Below are 25,529 nucleotides of genomic sequence, written 5' to 3' on the forward strand. Positions count from 1 at the left end.
TGCCCTTTAAACGAATGGCTAATGTCGCAGAACATTCCCTGTCCGTTGACCAGTGGTCCCCAAACTACGGCCCGTTGGGCCTTTCAATCCGGCCCGCCAAGCTTTTTTGCCATAGGCTTTATTAGACAGTAGATGGAATGAGAAAGAAAGGAAGGGAATGATGAGAGAGAAAGGAGGACATGCAGCAAATGTCGGAGTCGGGATTCAAACTCACGATACTGTGGCTGGCATTTTACCTTTTGCCTGTAATGCCCACATTTCCCCAAGAGATGGCACTGTTCCCTCTAAGCTGCGCCTGCGCAGATAGTGCACTGCTCGCACATAGTGCACAGCTCATGGGAGTTCCTCCTGCTCATGGTGGGAGTTCCTCCTGCTCATGGTGGGAGTTCCTCCTGCTCATGGGGGGAGTTCCTCCTGCTCATGGTGGGAGTTCCTCCTGCTCATGGGGGGAGTTCCTCCTGCTCATGGTGGGAGTTCCTCCTGCTCATGGGGGGAGTTCCTCCTGCTCGCACAAGAAAATCGATGGTGCGCAGATAATAAAATTCACCACAAACATCCACCGGGGCCAATCAAGCAGGAAGCGCAAGTGTTTGACACTGAAGAAGACTCTTGTGGACAGTAGAAGACTCTTGCGGACAGTAGAAGACTCTTGCGGACAGTAGAAGACTCTTGTGGACAGTAGAAGACTCTTGTGGACAGTAGAAGACTCTTGCGGACAGTAGAAGACTCTTGCGGACAGTAGAAGACTCTTGTGGACAGTAGAAGACTCTTGTGGACAGTAGAAGACTCTAGTGGACAGTAGAAGACTCTTGTGGACAGTAGAAGACTCTTGCGGACAGTAGAAGACTCTTGCGGACAGTAGAAGACTCTAGTGGACAGTAGAAGACTCTTGTGGACTGTAGAAGACTCTAGTGGACAGTAGAAGACTCTTGTGGACAGTAGAAGACTCTTGCGGACAGTAGAAGACTCTTGCGGACAGTAGAAGACTCTAGTGGACAGTAGAAGACTCTTGTGGACTGTAGAAGACTCTAGTGGACAGTAGAAGACTCTTGTGGACAGTAGAAGACTCTTGCGGACAGTAGAAGACTCTTGCGGACAGTAGAAGACTCTTGCGGACTGTAGAAGACTCTAGTGGACAGTAGAAGACTCTTGTGGACTGTAGAAGACTCATGTGGACAGTAGAAGACTCTAGTGGACAGTAGAAGACTCTTGTGGACTGTAGAAGACTCTAGTGGACAGTAGAAGACTCTTGCGGACAGTAGAAGACTCTTGCGGACAGTAGAAGACTCTTGCGGACAGTAGAAGACTCTTGCGGACAGTAGAAGACTCTAGTGGACAGTAGAAGACTCATGTGGACAGTAGAAGACTCTAGTGGACAGTAGAAGACTCATGTGGACAGTAGAAGACTCTTGTGGACAGTAGAAGACTCTTGCGGACAGTAGAAGACTCTTGTGGACAGTAGAAGACTCTTGTGGACAGTAGAAGACAGTAGATAATGAATCATTATTTAATGCATTTGTTGCTTTGTTACAAGTTACAGGTCAAATCTTGTGTGTTATTTATAGTAACTCATGATGTAGCAGTGTAGCCGGCAGGCGGGCTCTACTGCTAAGCAGAATCTCTATTGGCTGACGGTGACGTCAACCACTCTTAAAAGCGCTTCCGCGCTTACCTTGCGCCCTCTGACCTCGCGCTCTTGCTTCCGGGTTCCCGGTGTTTGCGCCGCACACGCCACTCTCAGGTAGTATTCCCTATATTCAGATGTGAGACCGTTGGCGTCCTTTAACGCTGATTGTAACTTTAATTCAGTGCTTGCTGCCATAGGCCCGCGCGCTCTGTATGCCGCCCATTATGCCGGCTAACGGGCGTGCTATTTAGTCTGTCCAGTCCTCATTTATCCAGCTGCAGGTGCGTGGCCTAGCGGGTAATTCAAATAATAGTTGTACATTTAGTGACCATGTTGTCTTTTATAGATCTGAACCATGGAGCTAGGGTGCACTGTCGCCGCCTTGCCTACTTGCTGCCTTCTTTGTCTTCTTGCCTTGCAGTTGTGTCCTTCCTGCTTGGAGCTGAACACTGAACCACGCGTAATTTATGCAAACTGTAATGTCCGATTAATTTATTGAACATGTACGAATAAACATTTATTTTTGCTAAACCTCAAGTCTCTGCTTATCACGAGGAACCTACGTGCCTTATATTTCGCTGGTCCTGGGCCAACTCCCAGGTGGCGTTGTTGGCTTTTATCAAAACATGAGATGGTTTAGTCTGGTTTAGCCACTGGACAGAGGGCTAAGCTGAACGACCCTCGGAACGCCACAATTAGTTCACACAAACACACCATATTTTCCTGGCCCCGCCCCTCGGCCACATTTTAGAACCCAATGTGGCCCTTGAGTCAAAAAGTTTGGGGACCACTGTCGTAGACCCTCCTTTGGTGAGAAAAAAAAAGTACAAAATCCTGTGGGAGAAAGTACAAAAGTACAAACTTTGGGGAGAACCACAGTGATGGAAAGACTCACGGTTTCCATCCCCAACCGGGTTTGATGAATGGACTAAACAATCTCAGGATTTGTATGACAGGGCAAGAAACCTCGAATCCAATTAAAAACTTTACAATTATCAAAAGAAAAAGGCTTACATTGTTTGAAAAATGACTTTATTTCAGGTGAAATCAGAGCGTTGCTGGTGTGACCAGGAATCTGAAGCTCAATGGAAACATACTGAGGTATGTCATGTACGTCATGTTGTGCCGGGGGTTCCTGTACAGGTCTTATACTGAGAGTAATGTGGTGCCGGGGGTTCCTGTACAGGTCTTATACTGAGAGTAATGTGGTTCGGGGGTTCCTGTACAGGTCTTATACTGAGAGTAATGTGGTGCCGGGGGTTCCTGTACAGGTCTTATACTGAGAGTAATGTTGTGCCGGGGGTTCCTGTACAGGTCTTATACTGAGAGTCATGTGGTGCTGGGGGTTCCTGTACAGGTCTTATACTGAGAGTCATGTGGTGCCTGAAGTTCCTGTACAGGTCTTATACTGAGAGTCATGTGGTGCCGGGGGTTCCTGTACAGGTCTTATACTGAGAGTCATGTGGTGCCGGGGGTTCCTGTACAGGTCTTATACTGAGAGTAATGTGGTGCCGGGGGTTCCTGTACAGGTCTTATACTGAGAGTCATGTGGTGCCGGGGGTTCCTGTACAGGTCTTATACTGAGAGTCATGTGGTGCTGGGGGTTCCTGTACAGGTCTTATACTGAGAGTCATGTGGTGCCTGAAGTTCCTGTACAGGTCTTATACTGAGTCATGTGGTGCCGGGGGTTCCTGTACAGGTCTTATACTGAGAGTCATGTGGTGCCGGGGGTTCCTGTACAGGTCTTATACTGAGAGTCATGTGGTGCCGGGGGTTCCTGTACAGGTCTTATACTGAGAGTCATGTGGTGCCGGGGGTTCCTGTACAGGTCTTATACTGAGAGTTATGTGGTGCCGGGGGTTCCTGTGCAGGTCTCATACCGAGAGTAATGTGGTGCTGGGGGTTCCTGTACAGGTCTTATACTGAGAGTCATGTGGTGCCTGAAGTTCCTGTACAGGTCTTATACTGAGAGTCATGTGGTGCCGGGGGTTCCTGTACAGGTCTTATACTGAGAGTCATGTGGTGCCGGGGGTTCCTGTACAGGTCTTATACTGAGAGTCATGTGGTGCCTGAGGTTCCTGTACAAGTCTTATACTGAGAGTCATGTGGTGCCGGGGGTTCCTGTGCAGGTCTCATACTGAGAGTAATGTGGTGCCGGGGGTTCCTGTACAGGTCTTATACTGAGAGTCATGTGGTGCCTGGAGTTCCTGTAAAGGTCTTATACTGAGAGTCATGTGGTGCCGGGGGTTCCTGTACAGGTCTCATACTGAGAGTCATGTGGTGCCTGAGGTTCCTGTACAGGTCTTATACTGAGAGTCATGTGGTGCCTGAGGTTCCTGTACAGGTCTTATACTGAGAGTCATGTGGTGCCGGGGGTTCCTGTGCAGGTCTTATACTGAGTGTAATGTGGTGCCGGGGGTTCCTGTACAGGTCTTATACTGAGAGTAATGTGGTGCCTGAGGTTCCTGTACAGGTCTTATACTGAGAGTCATGTGGTGCCGGGGGTTCCTGTGCAGGTCTTATACTGAGTGTAATGTGGTGCCGGGGGTTCCTGTACAGGTCTTATACTGAGAGTAATGTGGTGCCTGAGGTTCCTGTACAGGTCTTATACTGAGAGTCATGTGGTGCCGGAGGTTCCTGTGCAGGCCGCACTGGCAGATGACAGACGCTTGAGTCATTTGGAGGAGGAGAATCCCTGGGTCAAATCTGTTCTTACAACATGGAAGGAGCTGAGCAGAACAAACTAAACAAAGATGTTACAATCTTAAACTGGTAAAGTTTTATGACCAAAGGTTTTGAACCAAACAGCACAGATTTGAGATCTAAAGTCTGGATAACTAAAGGAATAACATCTATCACTGGGTTAAAAAAAAGTTTGAGTTGAAAGAATCCTTTGGCTTAAGATAAACAGGACTTTTATAGGTTTTTACAAATAGTAAGTAATTATAATCAAGAAATTAAAGAAAGCACCAACCACCAAAAATGTAAAACTTAAAACAAATGTTCTTGTGTTATTTGTGTTTTATGTATTTTAATTTAGAAAAAAGGAAAATGATCCATAAAGATCCTTTCCTGTTCAACTTTGTTCCATTCTCCTGAAGCAGCTCCAAACCTAATACACCCACGTCACACTTTTATCACATTATGAGCATGTGGCTGAGATCCTGCTCGGTCCTCTCTGCTCGGTCCTCTCTGCTCGGTCCTCTCTGCTCGGTCCTCTCTGCTCGGTCCTCTCTGCTCGGTCCTCTCTGCTCGGTCCTCTCTGCTCGGTCCTCTCTGCTCGGTCCTCTCTGCTCGGTCCTCTCTGCTCGGTCTCTGCTCGGTCCTCACATCGTCACATGACACAAATTCTAAATCTTCCGTCAGCATAAATCACATCACAATGACTTTGCACCATCTTCAGACTTTAAAATATCCTTGTCATTAGAGCTTTTCCCCCTAAAAGGCCGGACTAAAATGACTTTAGTTCAAAGTGAAACTGTTCCTGTATCTGAGTATAAGTATCTGAGTATAAGTTCTGTTCACGCTCTGCACTAAGGAACATCAGATGTATGTGTTTGTGTAAATATAAGTAGTAGTAATGCTGCTGCTGCTGCTGCTTATTTATGAAGACAATATTCAAGACAAAATGACAAGGTTCAACACTTGTGAATCATCAGTTTGAAGATTGTGACCCGCCCACAGTTACACAAGCCCCTCCTTCTGACATGATGACATAATTCCATTGTCCACTCAGGATGTCTTTGTCCATCTCATAGACAGAGGTCCTCCACTGTCCCTGGTTTGACGTCACGGACACAGTCGGGGGCCGTGTGGGAGCAGGTCGCACTGCCCTGTCCATGAAAAGGCCCCTGGGTCAGTGTGAGGGGCCCAGACAAACATTCTGTCTCTTGGTCTCACCAGAGCTTAGATCAAGGATTTGACCAGTGCCACCATGTGGTCAACGCCGCATGCTACATCCACCACCAGCCCAGGAACTGTGACCTGGAACACAAGAGACGAGAAGAGCGGTAACCTTTAGAAACACTCTAGTATCTCACATTCTGTAACGAGCAGCGACAGCTTCTGTGCACTCCAGCTTTCTAATGATGGGCCTTATCCTTCCTCTGAGGCAGAACTGTGGGCAGCACCGAAGAAGAGGACCAGGGAACCCAGCGAAGAAAAGGACCAGGGAACCCGGCGAAGAAGAGGACCAGGGAACCCAGCGAAGAAGAGGACCAGGGAACCCAGCGAAGAAGAGGACCAGGGAACCCATCAAAGAAGAGGACCAGGGAATCGAGAGAAGAAGAGGACCAGGGAACCCAGCAAAGAAGAGGACCAGGGAACCCGGCGAAGAAGAGGACCAGGGAACCCAGAGAAGAAGAGGACCAGGGAACCCAGCGAAGAAGAGGACCAGGGAATCGAGAGAAGAAGAGGACCAGGGAACCCAGCGAAGAAGAGGACCAGGGAACCCAGCGAAGAAGAGGACCAGGGAATCGAGAGAAGAAGAGGACCAGGGAACCCAGCAAAGAAGAGGACCAGGGAACCCGGCGAAGAAGAGAACCAGGGAACCCAGCGAAGAAGAGGACCAGGGAACCCGGCGAAGAAGAGGACCAGGGAACCCAGCGAAGAAGAGGACCAGGGAATCGAGAGAAGAAGAGGACCAGGGAACCCAGCAAAGAAGAGGACCAGGGAACCCGGCGAAGAAGAGGACCAGGGAACCCAGCGAAGAAGAGGACCAGGGAACCCAGCAAAGAAGAGGACCAGGGAACCCGGCGAAGAAGAGGACCAGGGAACCCGGCGAAGAAGACCAGGGAACCCGGCGAAGAAGACCAGGGAACCCGGCGAAGAAGAGAACCAGGGAACCCGGCGAAGAAGAAGACCAGGGAACCCGGCGAAGAAGAGGACCAGGGAACCCAGTGAAGAAGAGAACCAGGGAACCCAGCGAAGAAGAGGACCAGGGAACCCAGCGAAGAAGAGGACCAGGGAACCCAGCAAAGAAGAGGACCAGGGAATCGAGAGAAGAAGAGGACCAGGGAACCCGGCGAAGAAGAGGACCAGGGAACCCAGCAAAGAAGAGGACCAGGGAACCCGGCAAAGAAGAGGACCAGGGAACCTGGCGAAGAAGAGGACCAGGGAACCCAGCGAAGAAGAGGACCAGGGAACCCAGCGAAGAAGAGAACCAAGGAACCCAGCGAAGAAGAGGACCAGGGAACCCAGTGAAGAAGAGGACCAGGGAACCGAAGCGAAGTACAACCGTGGCTCATAGCCCATTGACACAGAAATAAGTGGTTTTGTTGCTGCTGCCTCTGGTGTTTGGGGGATGACAAGCGCTGCATGTGATCAAGATCCACCAAATGTGAAGGAGCTGAACTCGAGTGCACGGAGGCCGCTGCAGGGGGCGCTCTAACACGCACCATTAGATGTCAGGTCCAAACTAAAGAAAAGGCGGAGTTGCAAACCTTTTTATTTGTTATCAGACTGTAGCAGGTCTTTCATCGAGTTCTTACAGGAGAACTTTTCCTCACTCACATTGACACTCAAGAGTTTTGCTAAAATTGCTAAAATTCCGAATGTCATGACATCATCTTCAGAAGCTCTACACGACGTTCACATGCGCTCAGAGAAACCCACCTACTCATGTCTGGGTTTACAGTTATATACACTCGATCATGTTTTCATAGTGCTTTGATTTGGAATGTTATATTTGAACATGGGGGTCCGACACCTTCCCCTCTGACTTGGCCTTGGCCACATGTCACACACAAAAGAAGCACAAGAGTTCATGAAAACTTTAGCTAATAGAAATAGTGTTACCCTCCAGGGGAAGTACTGGTCGTCCCTCTTGCCGATGCCCAGGCAGCCCCTCACGTTCTTGCCCCACACGAACAGCTCCCGTCGCTCTGTGGAGAACACACACTAACATCAGGAACAAATAAATGTTTAAACTGTTCAAAAGTGTTCTTTGTGCATACATAGACTAACAAAGATGGACTTTCTACTTGTGTCATCAATATGTTTGTCTACACATGACCTGCTATAGTTTTATGTTCTTTTTTAACTTGACACGTTGCTGGTGTTAAACTATTTTAGTCGTTTGGGATTATTGCACCAAAAGAAGCATTTTATTTGTAAAGGATTTGGACCATAGGCTTTATTAGAGAGGGCAGCTGTGACATGGGGATGAGAGAGAAGGGAGGACATGCAGCAAACTGTCTGAGCCAGGATTCAAACTCACGACACTGCGGCCGGCTGTACATAGAGAGTGGCATATGTGCTGCCGCCCTAACCACCACCTACTGGGCAGCACAAGGCCTCATTTTTAAAGCTAGCTTGCACACTCTTCAGTGCGTCGGCCGCACAGGGCCATTTGTGGCATTTAGAAAACGTCCACTAGGGGCAGGACTTCTCTGCACAAACTGAGACACTTTAAAGGTCCCATAACATGCAAAATCGACTTTTCAGAGCTTTTAACCTTCTTACATTGCTATTTGTGCTTCATATATGTCCAGAGTGTTTTTTTGATTGATTCCGGCAGTTTTTAGCTATAGTACAGACTATCTCCTTTCCTCCAATCTCCAAACTGACGGGCAGTGGAGACCGCGTCATATGGGCAAGCACGCGTCATCATCCTCCCTCACCCTCCCTCCCTCACCCTCCCTCTGAGGGTGAGGGAGGGAAGGAGACGCTGAGACTACGTCACGGGTTGGGCGGGGCACACACACGCTCTGAGACTACGTCACGGGTTGGGCGGGGGAGCCAGATGGCTCTTCACAAGGGTGGGGGCGAATATCAAACCAAGCCGTCTGCATTTCCGGGTTGGTGAGGGGGTCCAAGGTCTGGGTGATATTTCTTAACTATTATGTTAAGGGTGTTGCACAACCCTTATTATTATCAATTATACACTTAGGATAGACTATGAAATGTGAAAAAAAGCACGTTATGGCACCTTTAAATCAGTGGTCCCCAAACTACGGCCCGCGGGCCACATCCGGCCCGCTGGGCCTTTCAATCCGGCCCGCCAAGCTTGTCCAAGTTATATAAAAAAAATTAAAATAAAAAAAAATGTATATATATATATATATATATATATATATATATTTATTTATTTTTTGCCATAGGCTTTATTAGACAGTAGATGGAATGAGAAAGAAAAGAAGGGGAATGATGAGAAAGAAAGGAGGACATGCAGCAAATGTCGGAGTCGGGATTCAAACTCACGATACTGTGGCTGGCATTTTACCTTTCGCCTGTAATGCCCACATCTTGCGGACAGTAGAAGACTCTTGCGGACTGTAGAAGACTCTTGCGGACTGTAGAAGACTCTTGCGGACAGTAGAAGACTCTTGCGGACAGTAGAAGACTCTTGCGGACAGTAGAAGACTCTTGCGGACAGTAGAAGACTCTTGCGGACAGTAGAAGACTCTTGCGGACAGTAGAAGACTCTTGCGGACAGTAGAAGACTCTTGCGGACAGTAGAAGACTCTTGCGGACAGTAGAAGACTCTTGCGGACTGTAGAAGACTCTTGCGGACTGTAGAAGACTCTTGCGGACAGTAGAAGACTCTTGCGGACAGTAGAAGACTCTTGCGGACAGTAGAAGACTCTTGCGGACAGTAGAAGACTCTTGCGGACAGTAGAAGACTCTTGCGGACTGTAGAAGACTCTTGCGGACTGTAGAAGACTCTTGCGGACAGTAGAAGACTCTTGCGGACAGTAGAAGACTCTTGCGGACAGTAGAAGACTCTTGCGGACAGTAGAAGACTCTTGCGGACAGTAGAAGACTCTTGCGGACTGTAGAAGACTCTTGCGGACAGTAGAAGACTCTTGTGGACTGTAGAAGACTCTTGTAGACAGTAGAAGACTCTTGTGGACAGTAGAAGACTCTTGCGGACAGTAGAAGACTCTTGCGGACAGTAGAAGACTCTTGCGGACAGTAGAAGACTCTTGTGGACAGTAGAAGACTCTTGTGGACAGTAGAAGACTCTTGCGGACAGTAGAAGACTCTTGCGGACAGTAGAAGACTCTTGCGGACAGTAGAAGACTCTTGCGGACAGTAGAAGACTCTTGTGGACAGTAGAAGACTCTTGTGGACAGTAGAAGACTCTTGTGGACAGTAGAAGACTCTTGCGGACAGTAGAAGACTCTTGCGGACAGTAGAAGACTCTTGCGGACAGTAGAAGACTCTTGTGGACAGTAGAAGACTCTTGCGGACAGTAGAAGACTCTTGCGGACAGTAGAAGACTCTTGTGGACAGTAGAAGACAGTAGATAATGAATCATTATTTAATGCATTTGTTGCTTTGTTACAAGTTACAGGTCAAATCTTGCGTGTCATTTATAGTGATTCATTCGTTCACACAAACACACCATATTTTCCTGGCCCCGCCCCTCGGCCACATTTTAGAACCCAATGTGGCCCTCGAGTCAAAAAGTTTGGGGACCACTGCTTTAAATGAATCCTGTTAATGAGTCAGTACAGACACAGCCCCACATCAGTCTCTGCGCTTAAGCCAAAACGGACCTGGTCAACACAATCGTCCTCCTCGCTCCAGGTAAATGTGGCGTGGTTCAAATCCAGTGAGAAGACGCATCCAATCAGAGTCCACGTAAAGTTCAGCCAAAACAGATACTGTCCCGTCTGCCATAACCCTGTCCTCCAGAGACGTGCTGTTCATCTGTGGCGGACACGCATGAAACTTACCAAACTTACCATGTTTGTTCGGAGTTACAATCATAGAAGTATGAGCGCTTTTCAAGATGCTCCTTTTTGCATAATATTGTCCATTGATGTACAAACTGTCACTTAAGCCTGCTGCTATTTGATGTAATATGGTATTACGTGCATTACTATGGGCCTCACTGCAAATACTGCATTCCACGGTGCTGACGCACGCCAAGTTACTGCGAGGGAAATAGTTTAACAGATGCAGATGTAACTTTCTGTAGATGCAAAGTCACCTCCATGATTCCAGAGAAGTAGGGTTCTATGGAAGTAGAAGTATAGGGTTCTAGTTTGGGCCATACTGAAGGAACAACGCTTCCTTGGAAACAAGAGGAGGCTCCTCCAGGCCAAGTATGAGTCAGGTTTGTGGAGATGCAAGCCGCTCAGCGTAAAGATGCATGTTTTATACGATTTCAAGATGAAAAACAAAACCACCCTTTCTGTCTTTTTTTAGCAAGTTATAAATAAATATGAGCGACTACATTTTGGCAGTGAAACATTGAACTGATCCAAGAGTCTGACCTGTGACGGCGGCGAAGTGGTTGAGTCCACAGCTGATCCTGGACACTGCAGCTGAAGGGTTAAAGTCGCTGCGTCCGAACAGTGAGGGGGGGATGTGCTCGGGGACGGAGGACTCGCTCAGGCGGGGGCCCTTACCCAGAATGCCGTAGCCCCACACAAACACCTCGCCCTGGTCTGAGGAGGAACACCAGAAACACATGATCCACACACAAGTTAGAGAGAGCATTCTTCTGCAGACCCCGCCGTCCCAAACAGACCACATCTGTCAATCATGCTCGTCAATCACAAAATGATGTCATTATTTCAGCAGATCAAACGTTCTGTCGGTTGTAGCCTTAGTTCCGGTGGTTTAAACTGTGACAGGTTAGACACATTTCACATTCCATGATTACAGTGCATCTGAGAAGTATCCACAATCATCTTTTTCAACTTTTTGTTATATAGCAGCCTTAGCCCAAAATGATGAAATAAATACATTATTTGCCTCAAAATTCCCCATATTGACAATGTGAAAGAAGCCTTTGCTCAAGCACAGCCTTAAGCCTTTTTGAGTCTAATGCTACAAGCTCTCACACCTATTCAGGACCTATTCACCTATTCAGTTCTTCTGCAGAGCCTCCAAACCTCTGGGCCATTTAAGGACATTCACAGAGTTGTGCAGTAACCACTCATTTGTTCTCCTGCTGTGTGCTGAGGGTCATTGTCCTGGCTGTGTGCTGAGGGTCATTGTCCTGGCTGTGTGCTGAGGGTCATTGTCCTGGCTGTGTGCTGAGGGTCATTGTCCTGGCTGTGTGCTGAGGGTCATTGTCCTGGCTGTGTGCTGAGGGTCATTGTCCTGGCTGTGTGCTGAGGGTCATTGTCCTGGCTGTGTGCTGAGGGTCATTGTCCTGGCTGTGTGCTGAGGGTCATTGTCCTGGCTGTGTGCTGAGGGTCATTGTCCTGGCTGTGTGCTGAGGGTCATTGTCCTGGCTGTGTGCTGAGGGTCATTGTCCTGGCTGTGTGCTGAGGGTCATTGTCCTGGCTGTGTGCTGAGGGTCATTGTCTTGTTGAACATGACCCTTGGCCCCAGTCCCAGGTCCAGAGCCTCTGGAGCAGGACGTCTCTGTAACTGCTGCATTCATCTCTCTGTTGATCCTGACTCCCAGTTCCTCCTGAAGAACACGCCCACAGCTGGTGCTGCCTCCACCACGCTTCACTGTAGTGATGGTGCTGCCTCCACCACGCTTCACTGTAGTGATGGTGCTGCCTCCACCACGCTTCACTGTAGTGATGGTGCTGCCTCCACCACGCTTCACTGTAGTGATGGTGCTGCCTCCACCACGCTTCACTGTAGTGATGGTGCAGCCTCCACCACGCTTCACTGTAGTGATGGTGCAGCCTCCACCATGCTTCACTGTAGTGATGGTGCTGCCTCCACCATGCTTCACTGTAGCGATGGTGCTGCCTCCACCACGCTTCACTGTAGTGATGGTGCAGCCTCCACCACGCTTCACTGTAGTGATGGTGCTGCCTCCACCACGCTTCACTGTAGTGATGGTGCTGCCTCCACCACGCTTCACTGTAGTGATGGTGCTGCCTCCACCACGCTTCACTGTAGTGATGGTGCTGCCTCCACCACGCTTCACTGTAGCGATGGTGCTGCCTCCACCATGCTTCACTGTAGTGATGGTGCTGCCTCCACCACGCTTCACTGTAGTGATGGTGCTGCCTCCACCACGCTTCACTGTAGTGATGGTGCAGCCTCCACCATGCTTCACTGTAGTGATGGTGCTGCCTCCACCATGCTTCACTGTAGCGATGGTGCTGCCTCCACCATGCTTCACTGTAGTGATGGTGCTGCCTCCACCACGCTTCACTGTAGTGATGGTGCTGCCTCCACCACGCTTCACTGTAGTGATGGTGCTGCCTCCACCACGCTTCACTGTAGTGATGGTGCTGCCTCCACCATGCTTCACTGTAGCGATGGTGCTGCCTCCACCACGCTTCACTGTAGTGATGGTGCTGCCTCCACCACGCTTCACTGTAGTGATGGTGCTGCCTCCACCATGCTTCACTGTAGCGATGGTGCTGCCTCCACCACGCTTCACTGTAGTGATGGTGCTGCCTCCACCATGCTTCACTGTAGTGATGGTGCTGCCTCCACCATGCTTCACTGTAGTGATGGTGCTGCCTCCACCACGCTTCACTGTAGTGATGGTGCTGCCTCCACCATGCTTCACTGTAGCGATGGTGCTGCCTCCACCATGCTTCACTGTAGTGATGGTGCTGCCTCCACCACGCTTCACTGTAGTGATGGTGCTGCCTCCACCACGCTTCACTGTAGTGATGGTGCTGCCTCCACCACGCTTCACTGTAGTGATGGTGCAGCCTCCACCACGCTTCACTGTAGTGATGGTGCTGCCTCCACCATGCTTCACTGTAGTGATGGTGCTGCCTCCACCATGCTTCACTGTAGTGATGGTGCTGCCTCCACCACGCTTCACTGTAGTGATGGTGCTGCCTCCACCACGCTTCACTGTAGTGATGGTGCTGCCTCCACCATGCTTCACTGTAGTGATGGTGCTGCCTCCACCACGCTTCACTGTAGTGAAGTTTCATTCCATGTTATTGGAGCTCGTTTCTCACACTCACTCATATTCACACTTTGTCTTTCCTTTGAACCCTCCATTAACAGCTCCTTCATAAGTACATATCTGCCCTCCTTGTCCCCACATTCAACACGTTGTTCAGAAGCCACTCAATTCGAGATCAACACTGCAACTCCCCTCTTGTGATTGCCCCGTATGATGAATACCAGGAATTTCCATTACAAAATATGGTCAGTCGCTCAAATGGGTCTCTTGTAAATATAAAATGTCTATTCTTTTGTTATTTTGGTTACAATCTTTGATTGCTTAATTGTGTTCTAAATGCCGTTAACTTTAAACACTTGTTAACCTCCCAATGCTGATGGGTTGATTTAGCCAATAATCATTTTTTTATGTCTTTACACTCTCTGGTCAAAACATAACATACAAACACAAGACCTGGTACCAGATGAAAGGAGAACATAGAAAACAAAAACGTTCATGCTGAAAACGTGCACCAAACCCAAAACTTGATCATGTAACTCATCAAAAAGTCATCATTCTGGACTCCAGGATCTTGCTTTTCATATTCTTGTTCTCTGCAGCATCATCAGCTGGGCCCCCATCACATCCCTCTCGGCCCCATCACATCCCTCTCGGCCCCATCACATCCCTCTCGGCCCCCCTCTCGGCCCCCATCACATCCCTCTCGGCCCCCATCACATCCCTCTCGGCCCCCATCACATCCCTCTCGGCCCCCATCACATCCCTCTCGGCCCCATCACATCCCTCTCGGCCCCATCACATCCCTCTCGGCCCCCATCACATCCCTCTCGGCCCCCCATCACATCCCTCTCGGCCCCCATCACATCCCTCTCGGCCCCATCACATCCCTCTCGGCCCCATCACATCCCTCTCGGCTCCCCATCACATCCCTCTCGACCCCATCACATCCCTCTCGGCCCCCATCACATCCCTCTCGGCCCCCATCACATCCCTCTCGGCCCCCATCACATCCCTCTCGGCCCCATCACATCCCTCTCGGCCCCCATCACATCCCTCTCGGCCCTCAGTGTCAGCTTCATCTATACGTGCTTCATTTCCTCCATCCTCTTTCAGCTCCCTTATGTCGCTTTCAAACTGGTCAAGTCGGGTCGCTCCGATTGCTGCTCTCACTTTCCTTCTGAGTGATGCCATATCATGCTGCAATTTGCTTTAATGTCACACATCATGAGTAGTGACCGGTGCAGCCTCACCTCTTCTCCTTCCTCCAGCAGTATTATACCGTGAGGCTCTTTATCCGGGCTGGCAGAACCCGTCTCTCTGTGGGTGAAGAGTTGCAGTCTGACCCGCTAGCAATAATAGCCTCGTTAGCTTGTGAGGCGGGCCGTTATTTAATGGGGGCCGTGGGTCGATAGCTTTGTTTGTCTTGATCCCGTAGTTTTACCAGGCTTGTGTTTTCCTTGTCCACTCATTTCTTGTTCGTCTTTGTCTTGTTCGTTTCTGTTACGTGTAAGCACTGAAACTATAAACACTGTAGTCTGACCGGCTGAGATGTGCCACTGACCGGCTGAGATGTGCCACTGACCAGCTGAGATGTGCAACAGTCCCTGACACATGACACATGACACATGAGACACGGCTGCACAATAGATCATCAAATCAAAAATGCAATTTGAATGGATGCAATTAGCAAATCGCCAATACTGCACCACCATTTCCTCCACAAACCACAAAACATACCATTTTATGCTATTCTAAGACCTCCAGCCCTTCAGTATGTGCTAAAATACATGTGATTATTGTAGTAGTTTGTCAGTTCAAAGGCTTATTTCCTGTACGTGTTATCAAAATTAACCTTGAATAGACATTGGCAATTTGATATTTTTCGAGGCTCACGACGTTCACCTGCATCTTATTGCACCACAAGGTGGCGCCACTGATAAAAAAATACACGTGCCGTTTATGCTAGGTATGTTTTTGAGAAGCTAAATGAAGAAAGAAGCATGTTTTGTGTTGACTGACCGTTGAGCACTGCGACCTGGGAGCCTCCACACGCCGCCTGCACCACCCTGCCACAGCCTGTCAGGGGCAGCCTCCGCGGAGAGGTCACCTCAAACACACAAACACAGCACTTCACTTCATCCGGCTCCAGAACCTCATGTGGGTGAGTTAACTGTCATTACCAAGAATCATTAAGAGCACGTCGTCTCTCATTAGTGTCTTCTATAAGTTGAAGTTATTAATAATGAGAGAAAACATGAGGCCCAGATTCTACTTTAGTCTTGTTGGGATGGGCAAGAATGTAAGAAATCAGGAAAGTTTTGGCCCAAACTTTATGCAATTTCAGGTATTTAAATCTATTGCATTTGAACAAATTCCAAGATAATTATTATCATTATCATTATCATTATCATTATTAATAATAATAATAACAATAATAATATTATTATTATTATTATTATTATTAGGCCCGAGCGCCACAAGCTGCGAAAGTGCGCAAAGCGCTCGCCCACTTCCAAACACTCACTAACGCACTCCTCCCTCATGCACGCCCCGTGCAAAAGTGCGCACTAAACAAGCGCTTTACATTGGGATGACGAGCGCGAAAAGCACTCGTTTGCGCAAAGTAGCTCACAAATTGCATGTTCCATGCATATAAACATGTAATGCAAAAATTTAACATTATAACTGTTTAGAGGGCCAAAAACACAAAGTGGGCGGAGCCCACTCTAAATTAACAAAAGTACCCGTCAGTGACCAGGGACCCACACCATGAGGTAGGAGAGCGCGAGCTTTTTGCACACCTCTAAAAATCGTGCCTCTCTACATTCTGGCTATCTCCCTTTTCTAAAATTAAAAAATATTGGCGCGTCAGCGCCCCCAAATGTACCAAAAATGCATTGAGAGATTGGAAATGACCCAAAAAAAATCTGATCGTAGAATCAGGAAATTTGGCGCAGAGGTAGATGGTGACAAGAGAAGTAAAAAAATATTATTACGGCAACGCCGTCTGCCTTTTTCCAAACGTCGTACTTTTACGAACTCCTCCCAGGGCGTTAGACCTATTGACCTGAAATTTGGTGAGACTCATCTTCAGGACCATCAAAAGTTATCCACATTTTTATTCAAAGAGTCACAGTCTCTGAGCGGCGAAGCTGCACATTTTGCCAAGAATTCAAAATAAAATTGCTTTTTGATGGTAAAACAAAGGGTGGAAGATGTGACAGCGTCACAGATTCAGCAGTAGATGTAATAAAAGAACAATTGGGGCGCGTTAGCGCCTCCTCCTCTTGCAGCGTGGCGGCGGCGTGGTGAGGGCCGATCATTGCCGCTTACGGCTATATTTCTTCTTCTTATTACTTAAAAAAAATATGTTTTCATTATTTGCACAAATCAGTTCAGAATCATGTTGCAGGAGCAGGCAGGTGGCAAAAGGAGAAATGATGTTGTTGACTTAAGTAAATTGCACTAACACAAAATTATATTTTGGTTTGTAAAAATAATAATTGTATAAAAAAAACATTGATAATTTAAATGTAAAGCATGACAGCATGTGCCGGGGCCTCAGGAGGGGTGCAGCTGGGTAACCTACACTAAACCATGGGTAACCTGGGTAACCTACACTAAACCATGGTAACCATGGTAACCCTACACTGAAGTACCTGTGTTCGGTCTGTGGCCAGGGCCAGCTGCATGTACTCGGAGTTGCCCCAGCCGAAGAGCTCTCCGTCCTGGGACAGAGCCAGGCTGCAGTCTGCGTACGTGCTGACCTGCTGCACGTGAACCCCAGTGAGTGCCCCCCCCAGCTCCACGGGACAAGGGCTCATGTGGTGGTGTCCAAGGCCTGAGGGGACAGAGACGTGAGGCTAGGGTGGACGTCAAATTGTTCAAGGGTCAAAGGTTATGCAGACGACATCACATTCAATTCAACATTCGGAATATTAGCCATGAGACGCTGACTGCCAGAGGCGGAGCTTCCAGCACTGGATCGTCCCTGTGTAAGCCCAATCACACCTCTCCTACTGCGTTATCACATGGTCTCAAGCTAACAAAACTGACCTAAGGCCATTCGAGTCGATTTACAAGCACATTCTTAAATATCATAACTGTAACATACTAAACAAATATAAAATGCTGTACTTTGATCATTTTGCCTCTTTTTCGGACGGCCAATTGGTCTTTAAGATCGACCACAACCTGGCCCCACCTCCCCTCAAACACTTCATCCATTTGAAGCAGATACTATGTTAAAGTAAGCAGAGCTATCACTAGAGGGCAGTGTAACATCCCTCACAGTCCGCTCTTCTCCTTTAGGACTGTTAAACTTTGAAATGACCTCCATCTGAACTGCTGAGCTGAAATAACATGATTTAGAGAAGTGTTTTTTACAAAACCAGAGACTTAAAATACATTAAATGAGTTTCCTCCGCCGGTTGGCTGGCTTAAAGATAGGGGGAGGAGCTCAGTCACACAGGAGGAGCTCGGAGTAGAGCCCTGACCCTTAAATCTCAGCTCAGTGCAGTTATTGTGGATCATGAGAGAACCAATCATTTGTAATCTCTCATTAAAGACTTCATTTTCTGGGTCTCACCAATACAGCAACGCTCTGATTTGAGCTGAAATAAACCAATCCCCAACCTAATTATTGTCGAGTTTTGAACCAGATATGAATGTTATTACACCTTTTATTTGTATTTAAAGTAATTGTCACACTATATAATCCCCCATCTGAAGGACAGTTGACATTTGAACATAATGTATGGCAGAGTTCTGACCGGTCTGTCCGTCTGCGCCCCAGCCACAGGAGTAGACCTTTCCCTGGTCAGTGAGGAACAGGCTGTGGTCCTGCCCACACGCCACCTGACACAACACAACACGGTTACAAACACAGAGACTGGATTATTTGTTTATCAAGCTTTCAGACGGACACATTACATAATAGTCTTGAGTTAAATGCCTGGAAATCATGGCGGCTAAATTGTGTAGTGTAAAATTGGCACTAAAAATAGATGCTTTTTAGAGAAAGCTACTGTCTCTGTGCATAAAGTCGTCTGGCGAGCTCAGTTATTGATCTAAACCTCTCTGTTTCACCTACATAACTCCAAGAAATGAGAAAACACAAGACGGGTAATGCTTCAGGAGCTAAACAATCACAGCTTACAGGCCTGTGGCAGGAGAACTGGAGGAGAACGTCCGCTTCTCATCGCGGACAAAGTTCCCAGTCTCACAAGCTAACGAGACGATCTATCGCCAAAGTGACTTTAAATGGACTTGAATTTTGCACTTTCCTTCTTTTTATTACTTGGTTGAGTTGTTACTGTAATATTCTTGTGATATTTGTCCTTGGTTGCACTTGACTGTTCACTTGTAGCTCTGCTCGTGTGCTGCTGTTTCACTTGTAGCTCTGTGAACCTGCTCGTGTGCTGCTGTTTCACTTGTAGCTCTGTGAACCTGCTCGTGTGCTGCTGTTTCACTTGTAGCTCTGTGAACCTGCTCGTGTGCTGCTGTTGAGCGTCTGATGTTTTGGATGATTTGAGCCCTTTCTTGGTTGTATTGTTTGAATTGTTTGATTTGTTACAGTTCATAATGTATTGCTCATAGTTTTTTCTAAACACTGAAACACAGACATTCTGAGAAAACGTCTATCCAAGTTCCGAGCTCCGAGGACAATTGGAGTGCAGCATAAGAGTGAGGCAAGAGTGAGCCAAGAGTGAGCCAAGAGTGAGCCAAGAGTGAGTGAAGAGTGAGCCAAGAGTGAGCCAAGAGTGAACCAAGAGTGAACCAAGAGTGAGTCAAGAGTGAGCCAAGAGTGAGCCAAGAGTGAGCCAAGAGTGAGCCAAGAGTGAACCAAGAGTGAGCCAAGAGTGAGCCAAGAGTGAGCCAAGAGTGAGCCAAGAGTGAGTCAAGAGTGAGTCAAGAGTGAGCCAAGAGTGAGTCAAGAGTGAGCCAAGAGTGAGCCAAGAGTGAACCAAGAATGAACCAAGAGTGAGTCAAGAGTGAGCCAAGAGTGAGCCAAGAGTGAGCCAAGAGTGAACCAAGAGTGAGCCAAGAGTGAGCCAAGAGTGAGCCAAGAGTGAGCCAAGAGTGAGTCAAGAGTGAGTCAAGAGTGAGTCAAGAGTGAGCCAAGAGTGAGCCAAGAGTGAGCCAAGAGTGAGCCAAGAGTGAGTCAAGAGTGAGCCAAGAGTGAGCCAAGAGTGAGCCAAGAGTGAACCAAGAGTGAGCCAAGAGTGAGCCAAGAGTGAGCTAGCTAGACGCCATTGTGCAAAAAGCCCATTTCTGTGATTTGATGATGGTGACTGAACAGGCTTTAAAAAAACACCGGTCTGTATAATAATGAATCGCTCTTAAACCCTTGATGCATTGACATGATTATACCATGTTAAATACTCAGGACAAGTAAATACATATAACCCAGACCCCTATTTGTTGAGAGTTGTTTCACTCTAAAGATCGTGGTACCTGGACGACTCTTCCGCTGAAGCCTTTTATATTATGAATGGTGTGACTCCCACTGTGAACACGATAAACACAGTTATTGTCATGTGACTGGGGACAGAGCATATGAATGTACAGCAGACACACCTGTAGACCTCGTCCTCCACGATGGGCCTCCCACACTGGCCATACGCATTGTTCCCCATACTGAAGACTTCAGACAAAAGAAAGAATTACAAGTGACAAACAAGCATCAGTACATCAATCTACACAGGAAAAAACACTGGATCACTCTAGCCTCAAACAGCATCAGTGTATTCTGGTTGAGACAGTGCATGGTAACATGGTAGTGAACATACATAATACACATGTTGTCTGTTGTCCCACAATCTCTCATCCAAGTACTAACCAGGTCCATCCCTGCTCATCCCGGGCACTGACAAGTGTGTCCACATCTGTGACAAATATTGTAAAACATCTCATATTTGTGGCCGTTGACTAATTGAAAGGAAAATCGATCAACACAAAAATCTTCAATTGCAGAACCTACTGTACCGATTATCATCATAATATCCCCATCAGATATTGTATCTGACTTATACAGTATCCCCACCTTCTCCCCTTTGGTAGTCTGTGTCCTCCAACACATCTGTCACTGATCAGAAGGTTCAGACAACAGTCCCACAGTATCAGGATGAGGTCCTTACCTCCCTCGAGGTCGGTGAGCACCAGTGAGTGAGCGCGACCACAGGCCACCTGCAGTACCCGGGTCTGCAGGGGGGAGGTCAGAGGGAGGGCCACGGGGGACGGCTCCAACACGTACTCATAACTCTGCACTGAGGAGGCGCAGAAACAACACGTCAGGTACAGAGAGGAAGGGTCTGCAGGTTCACACTGGCTGGAGAGGATTCTTCTTACAGCGGTCGTGTTGGCTGCGCTGAAAGCCGAGCTGAGAGTCCTTGTTCAGGCCCATCCCCCACACTTTGGAGGCGTCTCTGGTGGAGGAAGCCAGCAGGGTGAAGCCATAGCCACAAGCAGCAGACGTGATCTGGGGAGGAGGGAATATACATACAGAGTCCATTAAAGCACAAGTGGAACTGGGCAATTCCCCGTGTGTCCAGTCGTTAACAGAGCACTTTGCTCTGGACTTCTGGTCCCAAACGTCTCTAAAAGCGCAGTAGGAGGTAAATTGGCTCACACCAGATTGATCTGTGTCTGTACGGTCCAGTCTGGTCCAGTCTGGTCCAGTCTGGTCCAGTCTGGTCCAGTCTGGTCCAGTCTGGTCCAGTCTGGTCCAGTCTGGTCCAGTCTGGTCCAGTCTGGTCCAGTCTGGTCCAGGTCCAGTCTGGTCCAGGTCCAGTCTGGTCCAGGTCCAGTCTGGTCCAGGTCCAGTCTGGGCAGTAAAATTAGTCCAATGCAACACAAAGAGCTTTAAAGGCCAATTCATACTTCATAAGAAGCAAGAGGTTAGTTCGTTTACCTAGAACGTTTGTTTCGGCTCTGGCATTCATATTTCAACAGAAGTCGCTCACTTTTCTTTTTTCAGGCCTGTTTTGTCTTCTCCCTCCTCTCCTTAAACCCTGTGCAGGTGCCACACACTTTCAGTCATAAGCATCTTACCCTCCCATTGCACAGTGAACCGCTTTATTAACTTGGGAGTTTAATGTTTTGTCTTAAGAGAAAGGCCAAGTCTGTGATGTGGTGGTGGAGGGATACAGTCACAGGTGGAGGGATACAGTCACAGGTGGAGGGATACCGTCACAGGTGGAGGGATACAGTCACAGGTGGTGGAGGGATACAGTCACAGGTGGAGGGGGATACAGTCACAGGTGGAGGGATACAGTCACAGGTGGAGGGATACAGTCACAGGTGGAGGGATACAGTCACAGGTGGAGGGATGCAGTCACAGGTGGAGGGATACAGTCACAGGTGGAGGGATGCAGTCACAGGTGGAGGGATACAGTCACAGGTGGAGGGATACAGTCACAGGTGGAGGGATGCAGTCACAGGTGGAGGGATACAGTCACAGGTGGAGGGATGCAGTCACAGGTGGAGGGATACAGTCACAGGTGGAGGGATGCAGTCACAGGTGGAGGGATGCAGTCACAGGTGGAGGGATACAGTCACAGGTGGAGGGATGCAGTCACAGGTGGAGGGATACAGTCACAGGTGGAGGGATACAGTCACAGGTGGAGGGATACAGTCACAGGTGGAGGGATACAGTCACAGGTGGAGGGATGCAGTCACAGGTGGAGGGATGCAGTCACAGGTGGAGGGATACAGTCACAGGTGGAGGGATGCAGTCACAGGTGGAGGGATACAGTCACAGGTGGAGGGATACAGTCACAGGTGGAGGGATGCAGTCACAGGTGGAGGGATACAGTCACAGGTGGAGGGATACAGTCACAGGTGGAGGGATACAGTCACAGGTGGAGGGATACAGTCACAGGTGGAGGGATACAGTCACAGGTGGAGGGATACAGTCACAGGTGGAGGGATACAGTCACAGGTGGAGGGATACAGTCACAGGTGGAGGGATACAGTCACAGGTGGAGGGATACAGTCACAGGTGGAGGGATACAGTCACAGGTGGAGGGATATAGTCACAGGTGGCGGGATACAGTCACAGGTGGCGGGATACAGTCACAGGTGGAGGGATACAGTCACAGGTGGAGGGATGCAGTCACAGGTGGAGGGATACAGTCACAGGTGGAGGGATACAGTCACAGGTGGAGGGATACAGTCACAGGTGGAGGGATACAGTCACAGGTGGAGGGATACAGTCACAGGTGGAGGGATGCAGTCACAGGTGGAGGGATACAGTCACAGGTGGAGGGATGCAGTCACAGGTGGAGGGATACAGTCACAGGTGAATACACACTCTGAATGTGGATAAGGCATTAATAGTCTTTAAACACATTGCGGGTTAACGGAAATGGTTCTCCAATTTCTCCAATAGACAGTCACAGCAGCAGAAAACTTTAAGCCCTGTAGTAGTAGTACTTTGAATTCATGCATTATTTAAATCTTCATAATTGCTTAAATTGGGGCCTCATGAAAAAGGAGAGACTCCGTGTGTGTACCTGGTCTGCAGTCTCGAGGCGGTATGGCGTGAGCTGGTACTTGCGAGGTCTCTTCCTCCCGCTGTCCGGCACCACGAAGCTGGGGATGCCCAGGGCCCCGCTGAAGCTGAAGCCCCACACAAACACTTTGTGGCTGGGCTTTTTGTTGTGGCCCACGAACTGGAACACTGGCTCTCCACTCCGGTCTTTCAGCTTTGACTTGTGCGGTACCTGCGCTGTAGCATATCCACACACCCCAACCAGCCGTGAGGAGAGCGAGGAGCAGAGCGAGGAGGAGCAGAGCGAGGAGGAGCGGCGGAGATGGGCCACAAACATCCTGACACCAACCGCTACTGCAAACAGACAAGACACAATCGCTGTTAGTGAGTGTAACCCTTTGATTAGCCCAATGCACACAAGATCGGGCTAATTGTGAATTAATATTCTGAAGGAAGGACGCAGTGGTCCGCGCCGTGGTCCGCGCCGTGGTCCGCGCCGTGGTCCGCGCCGTGGTCCGCGCCGTGGTCCGCGCCGTGGTCCGCGCCGTGGTCCGCGCCGTGGTCCGCGCCGTGGTCCGCGCCGTGGTCCGCGCCGTGGTCCGCGCCGTGGTCCGCGCCGTGGTCCGCGCCGTGGTCCGCGTCTGTTCGATGAGCTGCAGATCCACTACTCCCAAAATGTTTTCCAAAGCAACGTTGCTTGTAAGTGCCAGCCGTACTTTGGAGTCTCGTTGACCACATGGATCACTTGCTAAAGGCGTTTCCAGCAGCAGTTTGAACTTTGAAAGTGGCGATTGAACCCGTGACAGGCTTTGCAGTGTCGGCGTCGCACTCTTTTTCTCATTGTCACTACGTGATGTGAGCACTTTTCGACCGTCACGCAAAACATCTTCACCTCTGCTACACCGGGCGTGCCTGTCGCCATGGCAGCCAGTGGGTCGGCACTAGATCATACACTCCTAACTCATTCTGACTTCCGTGAGTTAGGAGTGTATGAACTAGTGCAGACCCACCCGGTCTGCACGCTGACCAAAAATGAACATCTGCAAACATGGACACGCCCATAGGTAAAACGACACTGCAGTGATTTTCATATCTTACGATGTCCACAGATGATGCTGTTCATGTGTCATGCAGCTGTGTGAATCTGGCGCCGTGCGCTGCCCAACAGAGGATAAAGGAGCAGGCTTTCATCCTCTGAGCAGTTTGGACAGTTTGAGGAAGGAAACGGTGCAGAAGAGCGCTGCGAGCACGACTACAGTGTTTGTGAGGTGCCCCTTTCAAACTTTGACAAAAACATGCAGTGCTTTTCACTTTCCATACGCAGCAGCGTAACTGTGCAGTTTCAAAAAGCACATTTTCTCAGCAAAATAAGACATGACAGGTTTCACAGGGCCATGGCTCTTTTTATATTCAAGGCACGTGTGAAATTAAATCACCAGCGTTTGTACCTGTAAACAAGTGAAGAGCGTTCTGTGGATGCAATGGGAAACCCTTTCTCTTATTACGGCTGATGGACGACACATTTGGCTCTGAACCTCTATTATGTTTTTAACTAATCAAGGGGCCGTGGCTGCAGAGCCGCGGCGCGGTCAAATAACCCAGCAGCTTCAGGAGCCGCGGCACGGCCATATAGCCTCATGGCTAAACCTAACCCGGCGCGGTCAAATAGCCCAGCAGTTTCAGTAGCCGCGGCACAAAAAACCCATGCAGTTTCGGCCGCGCGCCGCGGCTTTGTAGACACTCCCTAAAATATGTAAACGCACCAGACAAAAAATGTAACATGCATTACTTTGGAGTGAGTGAATCACAAAATCTAAACGTTATTGAACAAAAGCCTTTTTTGTTTCTCATTGAAAATGCTTTTTTATATATAATATAATATAATATAATATATATATATATATATATATATATATATATATATATATATTGCAGTATTCGATATCCCTCATTGTGTAGATCTATTTTACTGAAGAAAAACACATTTCTGACCAAAAACATTTAAAAAAAACTGCAAATGGCGGCATATTCAGAAAAAGGATTCTCATTATGTAAAGATGTTCAGAAATCCTTCATTTTGAATGAGTTACAAAATCTAAAAGTTGTAGGAAGAACATTATTTTTTTCCAGCCCAAAAAATATTTCTACAAAATTGAAAATGCATGTAGTGCAAATATAATTTCTCTGTACCTGATCTCGTATGATTTTTCTGGATTAATTTAGCACGAATGCATCACAAACGAACATGTGCCGCGTTCCGTGCATCTAATCTTGCACAATCGTCTGTGCCAATCGTTAATATATTCTTATATATATTTTGGTGCCAGTAACTACTTCACCGCTGTAGTAATGTTTGCTATGTTCCTTTTCTACGGACTTGTAAGAAACACTTGCCCTTCAATGGATAGTTTCATTTAGCACATTTAGACACGTGCAAATGCAGCTTTAAAACAAAACTGATGAACGCACCTGTTTTTATTGTCCTTTGTCCATTTGTATCACGTTTAAAGTCTTCATTTCACGTAAAGCGCAAACAAACTGCTACAACTGTCTCAATGACAGACTCACGCGGTGTGGGTGTAAACCGGATGTAAACAAACGGACACTTCCGT

The 25,529-nt window shown here is 48.3% G+C and overlaps 1 protein-coding gene across 1 annotated transcript; it reads right to left on the reverse strand.

Annotated features, from left to right (window-relative positions):
* Positions 1 to 4,638: 4,638 nt before the first annotated feature.
* On the reverse strand, positions 4,639 to 25,511 carry rcc1l (RCC1 like). Its single transcript, XM_072447012.1, has 12 exons — positions 25,387 to 25,511; positions 22,940 to 23,271; positions 20,775 to 20,904; positions 20,564 to 20,692; positions 20,004 to 20,070; positions 19,881 to 19,932; positions 18,197 to 18,281; positions 17,084 to 17,265; positions 15,444 to 15,531; positions 10,852 to 11,025; positions 7,424 to 7,509; positions 4,639 to 5,611 (listed from the first exon to the last, which is right to left on the reverse strand). The coding sequence occupies exons 2-12, from the start codon at positions 23,252 to 23,254 to the stop codon at positions 5,534 to 5,536; spliced, it is 1,386 nt and encodes a 461-aa protein (XP_072303113.1). The 5' UTR covers positions 23,255 to 23,271; positions 25,387 to 25,511; the 3' UTR covers positions 4,639 to 5,533.
* Between the last annotated feature and the right edge of the window lie 18 nt (positions 25,512 to 25,529).

Source organism: Eucyclogobius newberryi, unplaced genomic scaffold (assembly GCF_026437365.1).
Source record: "Eucyclogobius newberryi isolate DKJ021-1_F unplaced genomic scaffold, fEucNew1.0.hap1 SCAF_15, whole genome shotgun sequence".
Taxonomy (NCBI): domain Eukaryota; kingdom Metazoa; phylum Chordata; class Actinopteri; order Gobiiformes; family Gobiidae; genus Eucyclogobius; species Eucyclogobius newberryi.